General features: G+C 54.8%; 1 protein-coding gene across 11 annotated transcripts in view; it reads right to left on the bottom strand.

Annotated features, from left to right (window-relative positions):
- The window catches only part of CDH23 (cadherin related 23), a 419,373-nt gene that overhangs the window by 66,842 nt on the left and 335,341 nt on the right, over positions 1–17,190 (bottom strand). For 9 of the 11 annotated variants that reach the window (XM_021943382.2, XM_021943384.2, XM_031652259.1 and 6 more), the window contains 8 exons: positions 16,979–17,114; positions 15,080–15,468; positions 13,064–13,165; positions 12,746–12,748; positions 8,760–8,909; positions 7,635–7,763; positions 6,474–6,602; positions 5,501–5,728 (listed from right to left, as the gene is read on the bottom strand). In XM_021943382.2, coding sequence (XP_021799074.2) covers positions 5,501–5,728; positions 6,474–6,602; positions 7,635–7,763; positions 8,760–8,909; positions 12,746–12,748; positions 13,064–13,165; positions 15,080–15,468; positions 16,979–17,114 — 1,266 coding nt within the window. Of the gene's footprint in view, positions 1–5,500; positions 5,729–5,752; positions 6,432–6,473; positions 6,603–7,634; positions 7,764–8,759; positions 8,910–12,745; positions 12,749–13,063; positions 13,166–15,079; positions 15,469–16,978; positions 17,115–17,190 lie in introns of those variants that run through there. The other 2 variants (XM_009214735.4, XM_021943389.2) reach the window with 2 other exon arrangements.

Below are 17,190 nucleotides of genomic sequence, written 5' to 3'. Positions count from 1 at the left end.
TTGGACTTGCTTAGAGTACATGCCAGGGCTCTGGGAGATGAACTTGTGCCCACAGGTCCAGGGCTCCACTGTACTGCACACCAGAAACATTCCTATCTGTGCTCTGCCTGCCCTGGCCGGGGCCTTCTCTGGGTCCAGAAGACGCTGCTGTTGATGGGCAGGCTCCTTCCACATCGGCTCCTGCCACCCCCTTTTCTGCCTGCCAACTGTGGAGCTAGAGGACTCCTGACAGGCACAGTGGCCCATGCGCCCCTCTTGCTTGCATTAGGGGATGGGGAAGGGAGAGACCCCCAGTAGCTGAGCCCCAGGGTCTCTCGGAGGAACTTAGCCAGTTGTATGTGGAGCATGTGGGCAGCCGCGGAACATCCCTCAAGAAGCCAGGCCAAGGGGTCTGGATGTACTTGTGCTGGGTCAGAGAAGGCCAGCCTCCTTGGTGCCACAGAACGTGAGGGCCAGGCTGGGACCTTCTGATCTCAAGCCAGGGGAAGCAGCTTCACAATAGCAGGGTCCAAGTCTAATAAACAGAAGGGGCCTCTGCTCTAAAGACATGAGGTGCGCTGCCAAGAGCAGTATCCCCAGCTCATAGACCGTCATGGGGCCGCTGCTGGGGACTTGCATACCAGAAGGGGGCCGTGGGAGATTTCTGTCCTGCCTGGATAGGTGACTTCTGCATGTCCTCACCAGCCTGAGAAGCCAGGGCTTCTTATCTGGAATAGTATTATCAGCTGGCTACAATTCACGTGGGAGGGAGGCCACAGTCAAGCCCGCCCTCCGTCTCCACCCCGCTGCCAAGTGCCTCTGAGGCTGGGCTAACTCCTGACCTCCCAGTTACCTTCCGTGCTTCCTCCCTGAGCCCAGCTCTTCCTTTGTAGGGGCCTCCCTGACAACCACTTAGACCCCTCCCCCAAGCCTGGCCTGTCTGCCCATGGCCTGGAGCTAGGCAGGGGATGAGGCTGCACAATGACTCCCCCTGGCCGGTGGCACACCATTGTGTGGCGGGTCTGGGGCTGGCCTGGATACCCCTTGCAGCACAGCTGTTCCAAGTTCGGGTGATACCTGAGGCTGGGTGGAGGTGGCCTCAGCTGTTTGCAGGAATGTCCGGCTCTCAGGAAACGGGGGGGACAAGGGTCCCAGGGAGAAAAGTAGAGCTGGAGGGACTCAGATAATTTCTCTTGGCTCTGGGGAGGGTCTTAGCAGCCGAATACCAGGCCCCCTGCTTAGGGAGCCTCATCTTTCCAGACAGGGATGCAAATGATGCCTCCTCCAGAAAACCTGCCCTGGTTTCCAGGCTCCTAGCACTCTACCGCATCAGTGTCAGCTCTCTGGTACATGTGTCTTCCCCCGCCAGATTGTAGGCTCCTGGAGGGCAGACCTGTGTCTGAAGTATCTCTGGTGTCCTGGCCTGTAGTACAGGCCTCGCACATACTTGGTGTTGGATGAACAAATGAATGAATATTTCATGCCCTTGTCCTTTAGCAAGGTTGATGCTGAGCCAGTGAGGGCCATCTTGAAGCCAGGCAGATAACTGCAGTGGGAATAAAAGGATGGCAAGTGGGCCTGCTGGGTTTCTCTGGACAGATCTATGCAGGGTAGCAGCTGCTCTCTCACCTATTAGACTGTGGCAGCCATTCCTGGAATCTCAGGGTGGTTGGCTGCAAGCTGCTCAGGTCTCTGGTTGCTCTAGGAGGGGCTGGGACAATGCTCCTTCCTCACACATGCATCCGGTGAAATCTGCCCAGTGGCAGAGAAGGGCCCTGCTCTTGGGGATATTCATAACCCTGAGGGGTTTACTGCCCAAAGGTGAGGGTCTGGTCAGTGGAAACAAATCTTCAAGGGTCCAGTGCTCCTTGGAGGCAAGCTACCCTGGTGGGCACTGTGGGCTGTGGACCCCTGCTTGCTAGCTCTGCTCCATCCCCACCTTGGCTCGGCTAGGCATGGAGGCAGCAGTAGGGGTTCTTGAGAAGGCAGTGGGAGCAGCCCTTGTGGTAAGCTTCATATAGACTGTCCTGGGAGGATATGGAAATAGAGAGTCCTGCCCTTGGCCCTGGAAGCAGCCCCAGGCCTAAACCACCTGTGGCTCCCAGAACCCACCCCTGATTATTGCTTGCTCTTCAGCCTTTGTGCAGGTTGAACCCCAGAATGTACTTCTTTCTTGGTTGTGCTGTCCAAGACTGACCAACAAGACTCAGCCCAGGTGTCACCTCCTCCAGGAAGCCTTCCCCAAGCCCTTCTCAATACCCCATTGCACACCGGTGTTTTCATTGCCTCCCTTACTCAACTTCATTTCTTCAGGCCACAGATCACATTTTCTTCATTTCTGTATCTCCAGTGCCTGGCACATAGTGGCCATTCAGAGAATAATGGCTGAATGAATGAGTGAATGAATGAATATGGTTTAGTGCTAGTTTCTCTATGTCCCTATGGTCACTGCAATTCTTTACTGAGGTGTCCCCTGCAAAAACCAAATGATAGGAATATTTTCCCAACTTGGAGAAGCAGGGGGAAAAAAACTGAAGAGGGATGAATTCTTTTCGACTTAAAATTGTTTTCCTATAAATCTTTCAAGTCGGTACCTGTTGCTGTTTATATTATGGCCTGGAAGAAAGCATCATGGTTCAGCCCAGGAAGCCCCATATATATTCCCCTGGAGATGGATGGCCTCAGGGTCTCTGGTCCTAGTCATCCTGAGGGAGTTCTCTGGGGCCTCAGGGAGCAGAGCTGGTGATGACCAGGATGAGCAGGGCAGATGCCATCCAGCTTCCCATGCTCTCACCAGGGAGCTGGTGTGGCTGAGCCCTGCTTCAACGAGAGCCAGAATGTCAGGGGCTGACATGTGAGGAGGGAATGCTTATGGTCCCCAAGGGGCTGGGATGGGTCCCTGCAGAGGGTTTGGCCAGAAGTTGGAAACTCTTTTTAGCCATGGGGATAAATCCCAAGATTTTAAAGGGTTGCTTGGATAGTGGCCCATGCATTCTGGGTGATTAATTGTGGCCAGGGTGATTTTCCATTTCTTCAGTTCCCATTTATTCTGGGGACCCAAAGGAAGTCTGATTTTGCCTACAAACTGCAGGGTCTTAGAATGTTATGGATCCCACCCATGGCCTCCCTGAGAGACCGTAGGACTGTAGGGGTTGGAGTGTGGGTGGGGAGTAGGGGTGGTGCGTTGGCTGGCCTGCATTAGGATTAGGGAGGGCAGTGTGGCAAATGCTGTCAGATACCCACCCCAAATCCATTCTCCACTTCTTCCTCACTGACAGAGGCCTGCTTTTGTGTGGGCAGTGATATATCTGGCCCCCAAGTAATATGCTGACCATAATAATCCTGTCCCTCATTTTTTCCAACCACGTGAGCCACTTCTGGCCAAGGAGACACAAGCAGCACTCTGGAGTGTGGTTCTGGGAAACCTGTTGCTTTCCTGATAAAAGGGCAGAAGTAGCTGCCATAGCCCTTTGCCATCTTTTTGTCATCTTCCTGCCTTGGATGCTGACTTGGTGCCTGCAGTTATAGTAGCTATCTTGCCACCATGAGGGAAAGGCCAAGAAACATGAGCTCTGATACCACCGAGCCTGAAATCCACATTCTCTGTAGAATTTTTGCTCTGTGGGAAAATGCATTTTGATTCTTTGTGGCTCCATAGTTCAGTTTCTGTTACTTCACAAATGCTATTGAAGGGATGACCAAGATGATCCACCCTGAAGCCAGGTGCAGTGGGGAGGGTTATGTCGACACTGGGTGCTGCCACGTTAACACAGTAAATGATACCCATCTCTGCCCCAGCCCCACCCTGCCCAGTGAGTGACACGTGTCCTATAAATGTGCCCCTGTTTAGCCCACTGGGTGTGAATGACTGAGGTAGCTAGTGATGACACTGTGTAGCCGTGGGTCTAAGGATGCCCACAGGGGTGCCCAGAGTCAGTCCCATTTCCTGGACTCCTCAGAATGTAGTGGTGGGGGTGGGGGTTCCTGGGATTATTGGCCCAATCCAAGTTCCTGGAGTTATTGGACCAACATCTCGAGAGAAGCTCCAGATAAAGAGCCCTGCCTAGACCTGGTGTGACCTTGCCTCCCACAGTGCTGCTGTCAAAGGGGAGAGGTCTAACCTGCTGTGAGAGGGACAGAGCTGAGGCCTCATTTGCAATCAGGGTCCTTCCAGGAGACAGATTACAAAACTGTCCCTGAACTCTTTACCTTCCTTGTAACCACACTCTTTGCAGTGCGACTTTGTAGCTCATTCCTTCAGAAGGTAGAGTTTGTTTTCCCATAGCTTGAGTCTGAGCTGGCCTTGTGACTTGCTTTGGCCAACAGGCTGTGGTAGAAGTGACCTTGTGCAGTTCCAAGCCAGGGACTCAAGAGGCCTTGCATGCCTCTGCCGTCTCTTCTGGACATTTTCCAGTCCCATAAGAACAGGCACGGGCTAGCCTTCTGGAGGATGAGTTGTCCCTGTCACGCCAGCTGCTAGCCAGCCGACCCTCAGAAGCATAGCGCCCTGTTGACAGGCAGCTGCCCACACACAAGTGCAGGCGCCCAGCTGAGACCAGAAGAACTACCCGGCGAAGCCATGTCCAGATTGCCAGCCTGCGGGATTAGCGCTAACTATGTGGTTATTGTTTTACACCTCTGTTTTGTTTGATTTGTAAGGCAGCATTATTGTGGCAATAGAGAACTAATAACAGTCCTCTTCCTCCTCATGGTTTACCAAGTGCTTCCACAGATATGAGCTAATTTGATTCCCCAAACAACACCTATGAGGTAGATATTATCTCCCTTTTGCAGATGACAAAAGCAATATGCTGAGAGGTTCTGACTTGCTCAAAATCATGCAGCCAGCCACAGTGGTCCTGACTCCAAATTTCCTACTCTCAGTTTATAAGCCACTCCCAATACAGCTCATCACCTCCTAGAGATCTCCATCCAGCCCCTGAGGCCCACAAGTCCTTCTCTAACCTGGCAAACTTTGAACATTGCCTTGGGCTGTGGCCCCATTCATTCGAGCATCAGTGTGAACCACAGACACCAGTCCCTTCCCACCCTGATGTGTGACAGCATGTCACACCACACAACTTAGGGGAAGAGGGCCAGAGAGGCACCCTTTCTGTAAGACACTACCATGCACATTGGTGTGGCCTCACAGTGCACAGGTGGGCAAGTGAAGTGGGGGCTAGATTCATACCAGCTTGTTCCCTGGGCCAGGCCCCAATACAGAGGCTCAAGCTATGCCACCCCATAGAGCTGCTCTGTGAGAGAAAAGAGGACTAAACAGAGCTTCTGAGTAACTGTAGACTCAGGAGGGCAAACTAGCACCCCGGCTTTGCATGCAATAGGCCTCCATAAGGGGAAGCCATCTTGGGCAGATGGACTAAAGGCACGATGAAAGAGTTGTCAAGGATTCGCCCGCTGTGTGGAATTCCATTCCCACTCATCTTGTTCCCCTCACTTGGAGGCGGAGCCGCTCTGGCCCAAGTGCTCCTCCCTGTGGCCACTGGCCACCCCCCTTGCTCACCGACAGGGTGGGGGTGCCCTCGTCCTCCACAGTGACCACCAGGTGGTAGAAGCTCTGGCGCTCGCGGTCAGGCGGGGCGGGCCGTGTGGCGATCTCACCGCTGACGCGATCCATGCGGAAAGTCATGTCCTTGTTGCCCTCAGTGATGTAGTAGGACAGGACACTGTTGATCCCGATGTCAAGGTCAGTGGCTCTCACCTGGACCACAGCAGTACCTCCACCCACGTTCTGGGAGGAGAGCAGGAGAGCGATCATTTTGGACTCGAGGCATTGGGGCACAGTCTAGCACCTGCTCCTGTAGCCCAAAGGCTCCCCCTGTACCTGCCGAAAGCTTTGCTGCATCTACTCCGGAGCCATGATGGAGATAATAAGGATGATGGCAGCAAACATTCTGTGAGCACCTCCAATATGCTGGGGCCTGCGTTAACTCACTGGGTCCTCTCTCCAGCCCTGCGAGTTAGGTACTGGTATCATCATCCCCATTTACAGATGAGAAAACTGAGGTGCAGGGAAGGAATGTGTGCAAGTCCACACAGCCAATCAGTGGGCTGAAGCAAGGGAGTCTGGCCTGAGAGCTAGACTCTGGCCACGTGCCAGCCTGCCTTCATGAACGTCCAACCTGGCATGATACCCAGCAATGCCAGGGCAGATTGGAGTGGCTCAGTCTTAGGGCTGAATAATAAATACATGTTTTAAAAAGGCAAGCTCCCGGGGTAAACCTCAGTTTCCTGTCTGGTGAAAGGCAACTTTCTTCTTTTCCTCTTTTCTCTTCTCCTCTACTCCAAAAAGATACTGTGTTCTAGGATCTGGGCTAGAAATCAGGGATATCATTATGAATGAGCCACAGTTCCCATCCGTGAGATCTGAGGGACCAGTGGGACTGGCAGACATTTAAACAGGTGCTGCATGGTTGGCTCATCATGCCCACGTCTCCCCAGATGTCCAGCTATATGGGCCCTGGGGCTGCTCTCACCTCATTCACACTGACATTGTATCCAAAGGGGCTCTCGATGACTGGAGGGTTGTCATTGACATCTAGGATGGTCACCTGCAGGATGTGGTCCTTCTTCCGTGGAGGGGTGCCTCGGTCAGAAGCCACAACCTGCAAGGAGGAGGGCAACTGGAGTCACGGCTAAAGGGTGGCAGGCAGGATCAGGAATATGGAGTCCGAAAGGACTGTGCAATTAGTGGGAAGCATTTGGGAGGGCAGAGAGACTCACTGAGCACCCCCCGGTGGCTTGGCAGCCCTGGGCTCTCCCCAAAGCCTTCACCTTCTGCCCCATGCTGCAAATGATTCTTGCCCAATCGTTGTCTGACTTGGGATCCTCATTTGGAATCTGATTAGCATGTACCTAAGCCTTGACCTCCTGACCTACCTCTGACTGTATTCTGGGCTGTGCCAGCCTTTGACCATGACCCTGGGCCTGCAACCTGACCCAAGGCTCCTGCCTTTAGCTTCAAAGGCCTCTGTCCCATGCACTCTGTCCCATGATCTCTGGCAAACAGGAAAAGAGCCTCAAGTAATATTATCAGCAATGAGCTGGTGCCCTAACCATAGGCTGAGCCTGTTTCTGGGAGCCCTGATGCAATCGTAAGTGCTGCAGGAGCTCAGCTCCTTGCAGAAGTGCAGCCCTGAGGTCCCCAGAAAGCCCTCGGCAACATCCCAGCCACGGCCATTCTGCAATAATGATAGCCTTCGTGGCTCCTCACGCCTGCACTTGTTTCTTCCCTCCATAGGGCAGGCCAGATGGGGATCTTTTTGTACATTGCACAGGTGGGGAAAATGAGGCCCAGAGTTAATAACCTGTCCAAGGCCACACTGTATTTGTAGAAGAGTTGGGGCCTTCCCAGCTCCACCAGGCTCTCCCTCATCCTCCTGGCTCTTACAGCAGGGGAAGACACCTCAGCTGCCTCCTCCTGGGCATCTAAGGTCCCTCCCAGGTTTCCCTATCCTGGATCGGCCTCACTGTGCTCTTGGCCCCGAGGGGTCCAGCTGGCCCCATGTTACTTGGTGACAGCAGGGGCACTGACCACCAGAGTGTGCTGATGGACGGGCTCTCTCCTAGATGGACACTTGTGACCAGTCTAGGCACTTAGCCAGTGGTCTCTCGGCCCAAGGGAGGCCAGGCCCCACCTTGAGGATGTAGTGGTCCAGCTCCTCTCTGTCCAGGGGCCTGGCCACAAACACTTCGCCAATGGAGTCATTGGTGGTGACGATCTCAAAGGCGCCCGCGATGTTGCCAGAGGCCAGGGAGAAGACTACCTGTGGGGAGAAGAGAGGGTGAGGGGTGAGCAGGTGTGGAGGAGACGTGGCCAGGTCGGGCTAAGGGGGACTCCCTGGTCCTCCCCTGCCCACCTGGGCCTTCTGTTCAGCAAGGGCATTTGGGAGTAGAGTGTTTTATGCAGAAGTGATTAATCTCCCTCAAAATGGGGGTGCAGGCCCATGGAGGCAGTGTAGCACCCATGGAAGGTTCCGGGGTTAGGGGATGTCAGCATGCTGGCCTGGGAGAGCAGGGCATGAATCCCATGGCACTGATGTCTTCCCAGGGTAGAGGGAATTGTGCTCACGCTGCTGAGGCGGGCACACGCTGCGGCGTTACCTGGACTCTACTTGGTTCTTAGAGCAGCCTTGACAGAAAGCAGCTGTTCTCAGTTCACAGAGAGGAGGCTCAGAAACATGGAACAACCAGCCAAGGTCACACAGCTTGCAAATGCCAGAGATCTGAACCCACACACTTTTGTCTCCAAAGCCAGCATCCCTCGACCCCTGAGACTATGTAAGTCATGCTAACACCTGCAAACACACGGCCCAGTGCACGGAAAAGATGAAAGCTGTGTGAACACGGGTGGGTTTCATCACTTCTTTCTCTGCACTCTGGGGTGTCCAAATCTGGAGCGATGGCAAGCACTTCCTGCCATGGGGCTGGGCCCGGGAAGCAGGAGGAAGGACGAGCATGTCCTCTCAGGGAGCTGGGGCTGCGTGGGGAGGAGTCACCCGGAAAACAACTTCACTGCGGGGCTGAGCCTTGGCTGGCCTTTGGGCTCCATGTCCACGTGACCCAGGCAGGGCCACCGGCCAGCACAGCTCTGAGGCAGCTCTGTCCCTTCTCCCTGACCACCAACTGGGTGAGTGCAGGGGCAGAGACTGGAAGAGCCTGGTGCTTGGTGATGGGGGTGGCTCAGAAGGCCCCTCCAGCTGTGGGAGCTGTGGGAGCCCTGCTGACATGGTGGATCCCGGCTGTTTCACTCGGTGGCCCACCTGCCCATTGCTGCCAGCATCAGGGTCCCGGGCCTTGACAGTAGCCACTCGCTGGCCCACGGGGCAGTCCTCGGGTATGCTGATCGCTGAGTCGGAGATGAAGTCAAACCGGGGACTGTTGTCATTCTCGTCCAGCACAGTGATGTAGACCTGAGGGTGAACGCGGTCGGAGACCTACAGCCTCCTTCCCCTCCCTGGCTCCAAACACCTGGGTCCCACCATGGGTCCAGTGGGGACCAGATCCCCAATGAGTTCTGGAACATCAGCAAACTCTCAGAGCCCACTGAAGCCTATCCTGACTTTACAAAGGAAGCCCTGGGCCCATGGCTCCTAGCAGTCTGATTGGTGTGGGGTGGCAGATAGACACACTCAAATCTTGGCCAGGAGGGCAAGGGAAGAGGCCTGGTGGGGAGACTGTCAGAGGTGGTGGGGACAGGAGAACTGAAGAGCCAGGCCATGGCTAAAGCAGACAGAGGCTAGGAATGCTGGTCCAGCATGAGCAAAGCTTCCTGTTTTTCATGAAAAATAAGGAATCTAGATTTTAAAGTGAAATTGGCTGATGAGTAATAAAATTTAGAGAAGAAAATTATGTATGGGCTGTCCAAACCCATCTGGTGGCCAGATAGTGCCCGAAGGTGTCTTTGTTTGCAACCTCGGGCTTAGAGGGAAGGAAATGGGCCCAGGAGTAGGAGGGGGCTGCAAGGCGGCTTGGTGCCAGTGGGTAGAAGGGCAGATGGGGAAGGCATGTTATTTCCGACTGTCAAATAAAAACCAGGCATGCAAAAAATGGCACGCAAGAGCATATTGTTTTGTGTCTGTGGCTCGGGCTTCTTGTGGAGAGGCAGGAGAGTGGAGGCCTGTTGCGGGTGAGGCCTCCAGTCCATGGATGGCCACAGGTGGCTGGAATTACAGGTACCCAGGGGTTCACTGATAAGGGCATGAGGGAAGCTGGAAGAGCTCAGGTTTTAGGTATCCCAGGACAGGCCTTCTCCCACTGCCCTGCCCCAGGCCAGACCCCATTCTCTGCTTCCCTGGGTATGGGGTTCAGGGGCTCCCAGGCCCTGCTGACTCTGCACAGCACTCATGGGGAGCCGGCTGAGCCTGTGCACACTGCAGAGGAAATTCCATGTCATCCTCCCTACTATACAGGTTTGACTGCTCAGTCCCGGCCACACTCCCCTATCTGTAGGCAGCTCTCAGAAGTATAGGGGAGCGAGCCCAGGCTTCGCAGCTGGGCCAACCCAACCACTTAGGAGTTGTGCGATTTTGGAAAAAGTTATTCAAGCTCTCTGATTTTCCATTTCCTCAGCTGAAAATCAGAATGAGAACACCTGTTGGGAGGAATAACTGAGCAAACAGAAAGTGAAGGGGTGGCACCTACTCTTCCCTGTTCCCTCTTCCTGCCTGGCAGACATTCATGATTTCTCTTGCCAAGACTCTACCCATCTGTCATGAATTTTGCTATGGAGTTCCCTGAGGTCCCTGAGCCCCAGTTCGCGCATTTGAAATGGGAAAAACAATACTTATCACACTGTTCTCAGGGTGAAAACAGACAAGGGTCCTTGTGATTGGATCCCTCCCAAACACCCTCACTCTAGCTAAGGCCTCATTTAGACTCACCGTGGTTCCTCACACCACAGGGCCTTTGTGCTTGCTGTTCCCTCTGCCCGAAATGCTCTTCCTTTTTAAGCTGGATTAACTCTCATGCATTCTGACGCTCTCAGCTTGAGCCCCTTCCTCAGGGAAGCCCTCTTCTAGTTCCCTGACACCTTACTGTAGGCTTTCTCTCAGGGCATGCATTTACTGCTGTGATCATTTGATCAATGTCGTTCCCTCACTGTATCGTACACTTAGGAAGGCAGGGGGTGTGTCTAATTTTGGTTTCTTGCTGTGGCCTGAACCCAGCCTAGTGCCTGGCACACAGCAGGTGTTCCCACAGTGACTACTGCTCTGATCATGGTGAGGCTGCAATGCAGGGGTGAGGAGGCTGCTGGACTTCCCAGTGGAAGGGGATCGGCCTCAGTGGGTGAGGAAGGAGGACAGGTTCCCAGGCCTATGGGAATGAGATGGGTGTCTGTGTCTTCACCCAGGGCCTCACAGTCCACATTGCCCTCCCATACACACTGAAGGTCTGAGCTTACTCAAGAGCTCTTATAGCAGAGCCGTGCCCTACCCAGTTTGCCCCTTCTGGTCTGCCTGACCACTCCTTCTAGGGCTGGCCAGGGCTGCTGGGGACGGGGAGGAGCCAGGTGGAGGTGAGCTGTGGTTTGGGTTCCGGCCTAGCAGAGGAAGTGTTTCCACCTTTAAAGGGCCCCTTCCTCTGCCTCCACCCTAGCACCTCAAACAGTGTTTGGGGCTACCGTGGCTGGTGGATCTGGGGCAGCGGGCCCTGGGAGCCTCTCAGAGGAAGCCAGGGCAGAGCAAAAGCGGGTGGACCCTGCCACCCGGAAGAGGGCAAAGCGCTGTGGAAATACGGGGGCACAGGTAGGATTGTGTGCTCCGAAGCCCTCGCTGGCCGTGCCGAGGAAGTGGCTGGCGGTCCACGCAGGGGGGCCTCCTCGACATCCCTGCCACCCTTGGGCTCCCACTGGCCTCTCCTCCCAGCCTTCTTGCAACACCTGCAGTGTGAGGGCCAGGTGGGCCCACTGTATGAATGAAGAGGGTGAGGCTCAGTAAGAGGGTCCCACTTTACCCCTGAGTGTCTGCCCCTTGGCTGGGAGTGGCAGGATGCAGGTGGCCCAGCACTCACTGCCCAAGCACTCGGCTCACCGGCTGCCCTTGGGGACCACAGCTGAGGGGAGCTGTGGGGGCTCCTTGCCCATCACAGCCTCACTCACCCCCAGGCTGGCCCCATGGATGGAGGAGGCCTTTAGGTATGGGCCAGCCACAGCCAGGGCCGCTAGAACTGGGCACCTCCAGGGAGCCTTGGGGCCGAGGACCCCAGAAATTGTGTTCAGCTCTTTGCTTGGACACTCAGTTGGCTTCTAGCTTTTTTAGGTTAATGTGACAGGGACTCAGCAGGGCATGGCAACGTGGCTATAACCAAGGCTGATGATGAGCCTGATGCCCCAGGTGGTCTCCAGACGGTAGCTGACCTGACTGGTCAGTGTCCAGGCCAGATCGATGGCTGAGTGTTCTGGGATCACCACAGGATGCCATCCCATGGACCTCTCTCAGATAGCTGGTCCTGGACCCACTCCCATTGCAACCCCAGCGTGAGCTCCCCTGCCTGCCTCTCCCTTCAGGCTGGGCCGTCTCTTCTAGGAATGTTGCCTGGCTCCTCTGACCTCAGCGGGCTCCCCTCCCCCAGGGGCCCCAGCACGTAGTCTTCTCTGCCTTTACTTAGAGGCTGTCCTAAGGGCAGCAACAAACCTGTGCCCATGGCTCCCCTTCCTAAGCACACCCAGGCCCCGCAATGTGCATCCCACCTCACACGCTTGCACCAACCCCCAAGAGAAGGAGGGGGTCCCCTTGATGGATGCAGCAGCTGAGGCATCAGGACAGAGCCCCACTGCAGTCACACCTGCCTCCAGGACTGGCTTACAAAGGGCTTTCTGCCTGCAGTCTCTTGCTGCTTCCATTACATCCTCTGAGGATGGCAGGGATGCCAGCACGACCCTCATTTTGGACTCGAGGAAGGGAAGCACAGAGACGTTAAGCAGCTTGCCAGTGTCACACAGCCAGCGAGGAGTGGAGCTGGGACAAGGTCTCAGTGGTCTTCCAGTGACTCCTTTGCTAGTGCTCTCCCCACCCAAGACCCTACCGGGGCTAGGCAAGACACAGAGGGCAGAGTTGGAGGCAGGGGACATGCCCCAGAGGGGCCTGAACTTGGGTGTGAGAGTGGAGGCACTGGGAGGGGGCCTGCTGCAGGGATGTCCACGTGCCTTCTCTCTGGGAAAGGTGGGAAGGTCCTGGGCCAGGCAGAGCCCGGCCAGCACTGGCCACAGCCAACAGCACAGGGGAAACTCCACTCACAGGCTACTCACCTTCTGTAGGCAGAGGCAGCAGCAGGAGGGGAGCGAGAGAAAAGGCAAAGATGCAGATGGTTAGCAGTCTGTGGCTCTTCCAGACCCCACTCCCGGCAGTGGTCTCTGGAAGTGCCACCCTCCCCCTGCCTGAGGTCTCATCCTAGCCCAGCCTGCTGGGAAGGTGTGGCATGGCTGGACACAGTGAGGTCTCAGGCTATCAAGACCCTCGCCCACTGCCTGGCCCATACATTGGTTGGCTGGGGAAGATGGGGGTTTGGAAGTGTCATGGCCGGCGAGGGGCTGCACCTGAGGGGCTCTCGCCCTGGTCCCACTCACCACAGTGGAGTCCACCTTGGGGCCGCCATCATCTGCCACCACTGTCAAGGTATAGAAATCGCCCTTCTCACGGTCCACCAGGCCCTGCACTGTGATCACACCCTGCAGGGAAGGGGTCAGATGGGTGAGTAACAATATCGCACCCTTGTTAACCCTGGTCATTCTGCCCACTTTCCCACCTCCATGTCACTTCCTCTGCCCGGTATAACTTCCCCACGACACTCTGTCTGTTGAATGCCTTCTTCTCTCTCACATTCCACTGGGAAGCCACCTCTTCCATGAAGCCTTCCTGCTTCCCCAGCCAGGTATGACTGCTGGGCCCTGAGGGGCTCCACTACTCCTCTGTTGTAGTTCTCTGCACATCTTCCTTTGGTGCTCTCTCTGATTTGCATCCTGGATTATTTTCATTTCCACTTCTAGCCTGAGAATTCTTTGAGGGCTGAGAAGGCTCTTGTTCATCTTTGTGTCCATTTGTGTTCCCAATATCCTCTAGGACAAGGCCTGTCACGTTGTAGTGATTCACACCTTGCCTACTTTCAAAGAAGGAATTCTGATAAAAGATACACTGAAGCAAAGATGGAGGAGTAAGAGCCTGGCAGTAGATAAGAGACTGGTGCACCAGACAACTAGCTAAGAATAGTTATTGTAATGAAGCCCAACATTTGTATCTGAGCTTCCTAACAGCCAAGGTGAAAAGGGAAATAAGACTTGTAGAGCTTTCTGTGACATTGTGATATAAGAAGTATGCATTTGGTCTCTGTCCCCGGTTCCTGGCACACAGCTCTTAATTCCCTGGAGTTTCCTAGGTGATAGAAGTCTTTTGTTCTAATGAGGCAACTCTTGGTGGGCTCCTGGGTTGGGGCTAATCACCAGAAAGACCAAGCCAGGATGAGGAGCTTGAAATGTTCAGCCCCGCCTCCACACCCCCTATTTTCCAGACAGGGGAGAGGGGTTGGAGATTCAGTTAATAATTGATCGTACCTATGTGATGAAGCCTCCATAGACATCCCTGCACTACAGTGTTCAGAGAGCTTGCAGTCTGCTGAACACGTAGGGGTGCCTGGAGGGTGGCATGCCCGGGGAGGGCACTGAAGCTCTGAGCCCCTTCTCCCATGCCTCGCTCTGTGTGTCTCTTCATTCGGCTGTTTGTTGATATCCTTTAGAATATCCTTTGTAATACCTTGGTAATAGTGAGTAAAGTGTTTCCCTGAGTTCTGCAAACTGCTCTAGCAAATTCATGGAACTTGTGGAGGGGGTTGTGGGAACTCTGATTTAGCTGGTTGGTCAGAAGCATGGGTCAAACAACCTAGAGGTTGTGACTGGCAGCTGAAGCGGAGGCAGTTTTGTGAGACTGAGCCCTCAACCTGTGGGATCTGACACTATGGTGTCTGCTGGGTAATTGCTTGGTGTGTGGGAGGGACTGAGCTGTGAGCCTGTGGGATCTGATACTAACTCCAGGTAGAAATGTTCAGAATTAAATCAAACTATAGGATTCCTAGCTGGTGTCCAGAGAGTTAGATAACTGGTTGCTGGTATGGGGAAAACCCCACACACACTTAGATGACCAGAGGTGAAGGGATCTGTGATGGGTGTGAAAACAGAAGGAAAAACAGTTGGTTTTTCCTACTATAGACTTTCCTTGTCTAGTAACAAGAAGGATACCAGCCTGCATAGGTATAAACTTTATCTTACCCTTACATACGAAAATGGGTGTGTTACAGGGATATTTATTTCAGGGACTTTTTTTTTGTTTCTTTTTGAGAGACAAGGTCTCACTCTATTGCCCAGGTTGGAGTGCAGTGGTGCAAACGCAGCTCACTGCAGCCTCCAATCTCCTGGGCTCAAGCAGTCTTCCTGCCCAGCCTCTCAAGCAGCTGGGACTACAAGTACATGACACCACACTTGGCCATCTCAAGGACACTTTATGACAAAGAGGAGAGTGCGGTTCACATAGAAGCAGCTCAACCGATGTTGGTTAGATTAGAAGAAATGGTGCTCCCTGCCCCAGCCCCTCACCGTGATGGCATCTATCTTGAAGAGGGCTTTGGCCTGGGTGCTGGTATAGGCGTCGAAGCGGTACGTGATCTGGTTGAGGTTGTCGATGGAGTAGGCTTGGACCCGCACAATCTCGGTACCCAGTGCGAGATTCTCCAGGATGGCAACCTCGTACGAGGCATTGGAGAACTGCACGGCCTCATCCAGCTCGTTGAGCAGAGTGATGTAGACGCTGCAGAAGCCCTGGTTGAAGGGCGGGGCCTGGTCAGTGGCCGACACGTTCATCATGTAGCTGGTCTTGGTCTCGTAGTCCAGGTAATCCACAGTGATGATAAGCCCTGTGCTCTCGTCAATCTCAAACTTCCCCTCTGCGCCCGACAGGATGCGGTAGTTCACCAGGCCACCGTCCCCTGCAGGAGGACACAGAGACTGTGCAGTCCCAGATAGAACTGAGTGGGGCTGTGCTGTGGCTTCTCAAGCTGCCACACCCATACCCTCTGGGTGGCTCACCCAGCATGGGCTGCCCCACCTCTGTGGGAGGGATCATCCCCAGAGATGAGGCAGAGGATGGGTTAAGGTCAATGTGGATGGCAAGATCCAGCATGCACTGTTGAGCCTTCCTCTGGGGCTTGGCCTTGGCACTAGATATATGACAGAGGGAGTTGGGTCTGCTCCTGGAGCCTCAGAATTCCAGCTCATGTACCTTCCTTTGATATCTGGACATACAAGGGTTGGGGAAATGAAGGATCTCTTGTCGTGGAGGCTTTGATCTAGAAAGCATCCTCACAGGTGGCCAAGCCTTGGTTTGGTCCCTTCGAAAGAAGGGCCTCAGTGTCAGAGACACCTTCCCCCATCGTCCCCACTCCCTACACCCCAAATTCCTGTGCCTTGAAACAAACCATTCAATCAGGAGCTAAAGCTGGCATTCCAAAACTGAAGTTCACAGACCTCAAGGGGAGGTCAGGGAAGGGAGTGGTCATCAAACCACTCTGGGAATCCAAGACTTCCTTGGAATTACCTGGGGACTCTGACTGGATGTGCATTTTCTGGGGAGTGGATCCCTGACATAGAAAAGGCCACAAACCATGGGGCCGTAGCCGCGTATGTGCCCTAAACTCTACTAACGTGCCTGAGACTCCGCCTGAGAATCTGCAGCCATTTCTCCCTCCACCCCATCCCATGCGTGCCACAGATAATCTGAGGATGCTGAGAGAGGGGTTAGGGGTCACCTGAGTAGCTGACATGAAGGATGAGCAGCTCAGGGAGCCTCTCTGGGGGACGGTGGGTCCCCAGAAAATGCTCCTTTTCAGTCATATCGCTGACTGAGGCACAGGCCAGACAGCCCAGGCCGCACAGAGGGCCACAGAGACCCGGCATGCTTCCCCTTCATTTTGCGCTGCCGGCTGTGGCTCTAGGGCTTGGACCCTTGGCAAGGTTCAGGCTGCCTTCAGGCTACTGCCCTGTAGCACAGAAAGGCACTGTCCCTTGCACAGGGTCAGGGGGGCTGTGTGTGCTAGGCCCTGAGCTGGTCCTGGAGGGCATGGAGGGGCTGGAGGAGCAGGCCAGGCCACAGCCAGCTTTCTGATGGGTCCTCTTTACCCCTCCCAACTCTGCTCAGCCCCTCTCCAAAGGCTAGTGGGAGCTGCTGGGTCCTGGGATGATGGAGCTGGACTTCTCAAGCTTGTGGTCTCTCCTCTGTCCACCCAGTGGTTAGGACAACTCTCCCTGATTCCAACCCTCTCAGGCCAGGGCATCTGGTGGGAAGTGATCAAGACCATCCCAGCAGCCCCTCTCTGGCCTAGACATGGCTAAATGAGGAGCCTGAAGCATCAGGGATGACCGTTTCGAAGGAGAGGCTGGGTGAGCCGGGGAGATTTGCTCTGAGCAATGGGACCCCCAGCTTCCTCCTGCCAGCCTCACCAGAGTCTCGGTCTGTGGCTCGGACCACGATGACTGATGTTCCAATGCCTGCGGTCTCTCGAAGCCCCAGACGGCTGTACTGCTGCTGTGTGAACACGGGGGCCTCATCGTTGACATCCTCCACGTACACAATCACCTGCGGGAGCCGGGCCAGGGGTGCAAGGTCAGGGCGGGGTGCCCAGGGAAGCCCAGGGCTTGGCCCGCTGTGGCCA

This window comes from Papio anubis, chromosome 11 (genome assembly GCF_008728515.1).
Source record: "Papio anubis isolate 15944 chromosome 11, Panubis1.0, whole genome shotgun sequence".
Lineage (NCBI taxonomy): Eukaryota > Metazoa > Chordata > Mammalia > Primates > Cercopithecidae > Papio > Papio anubis.
This window is presented reverse-complemented; position numbering and strand designations above follow the sequence as displayed.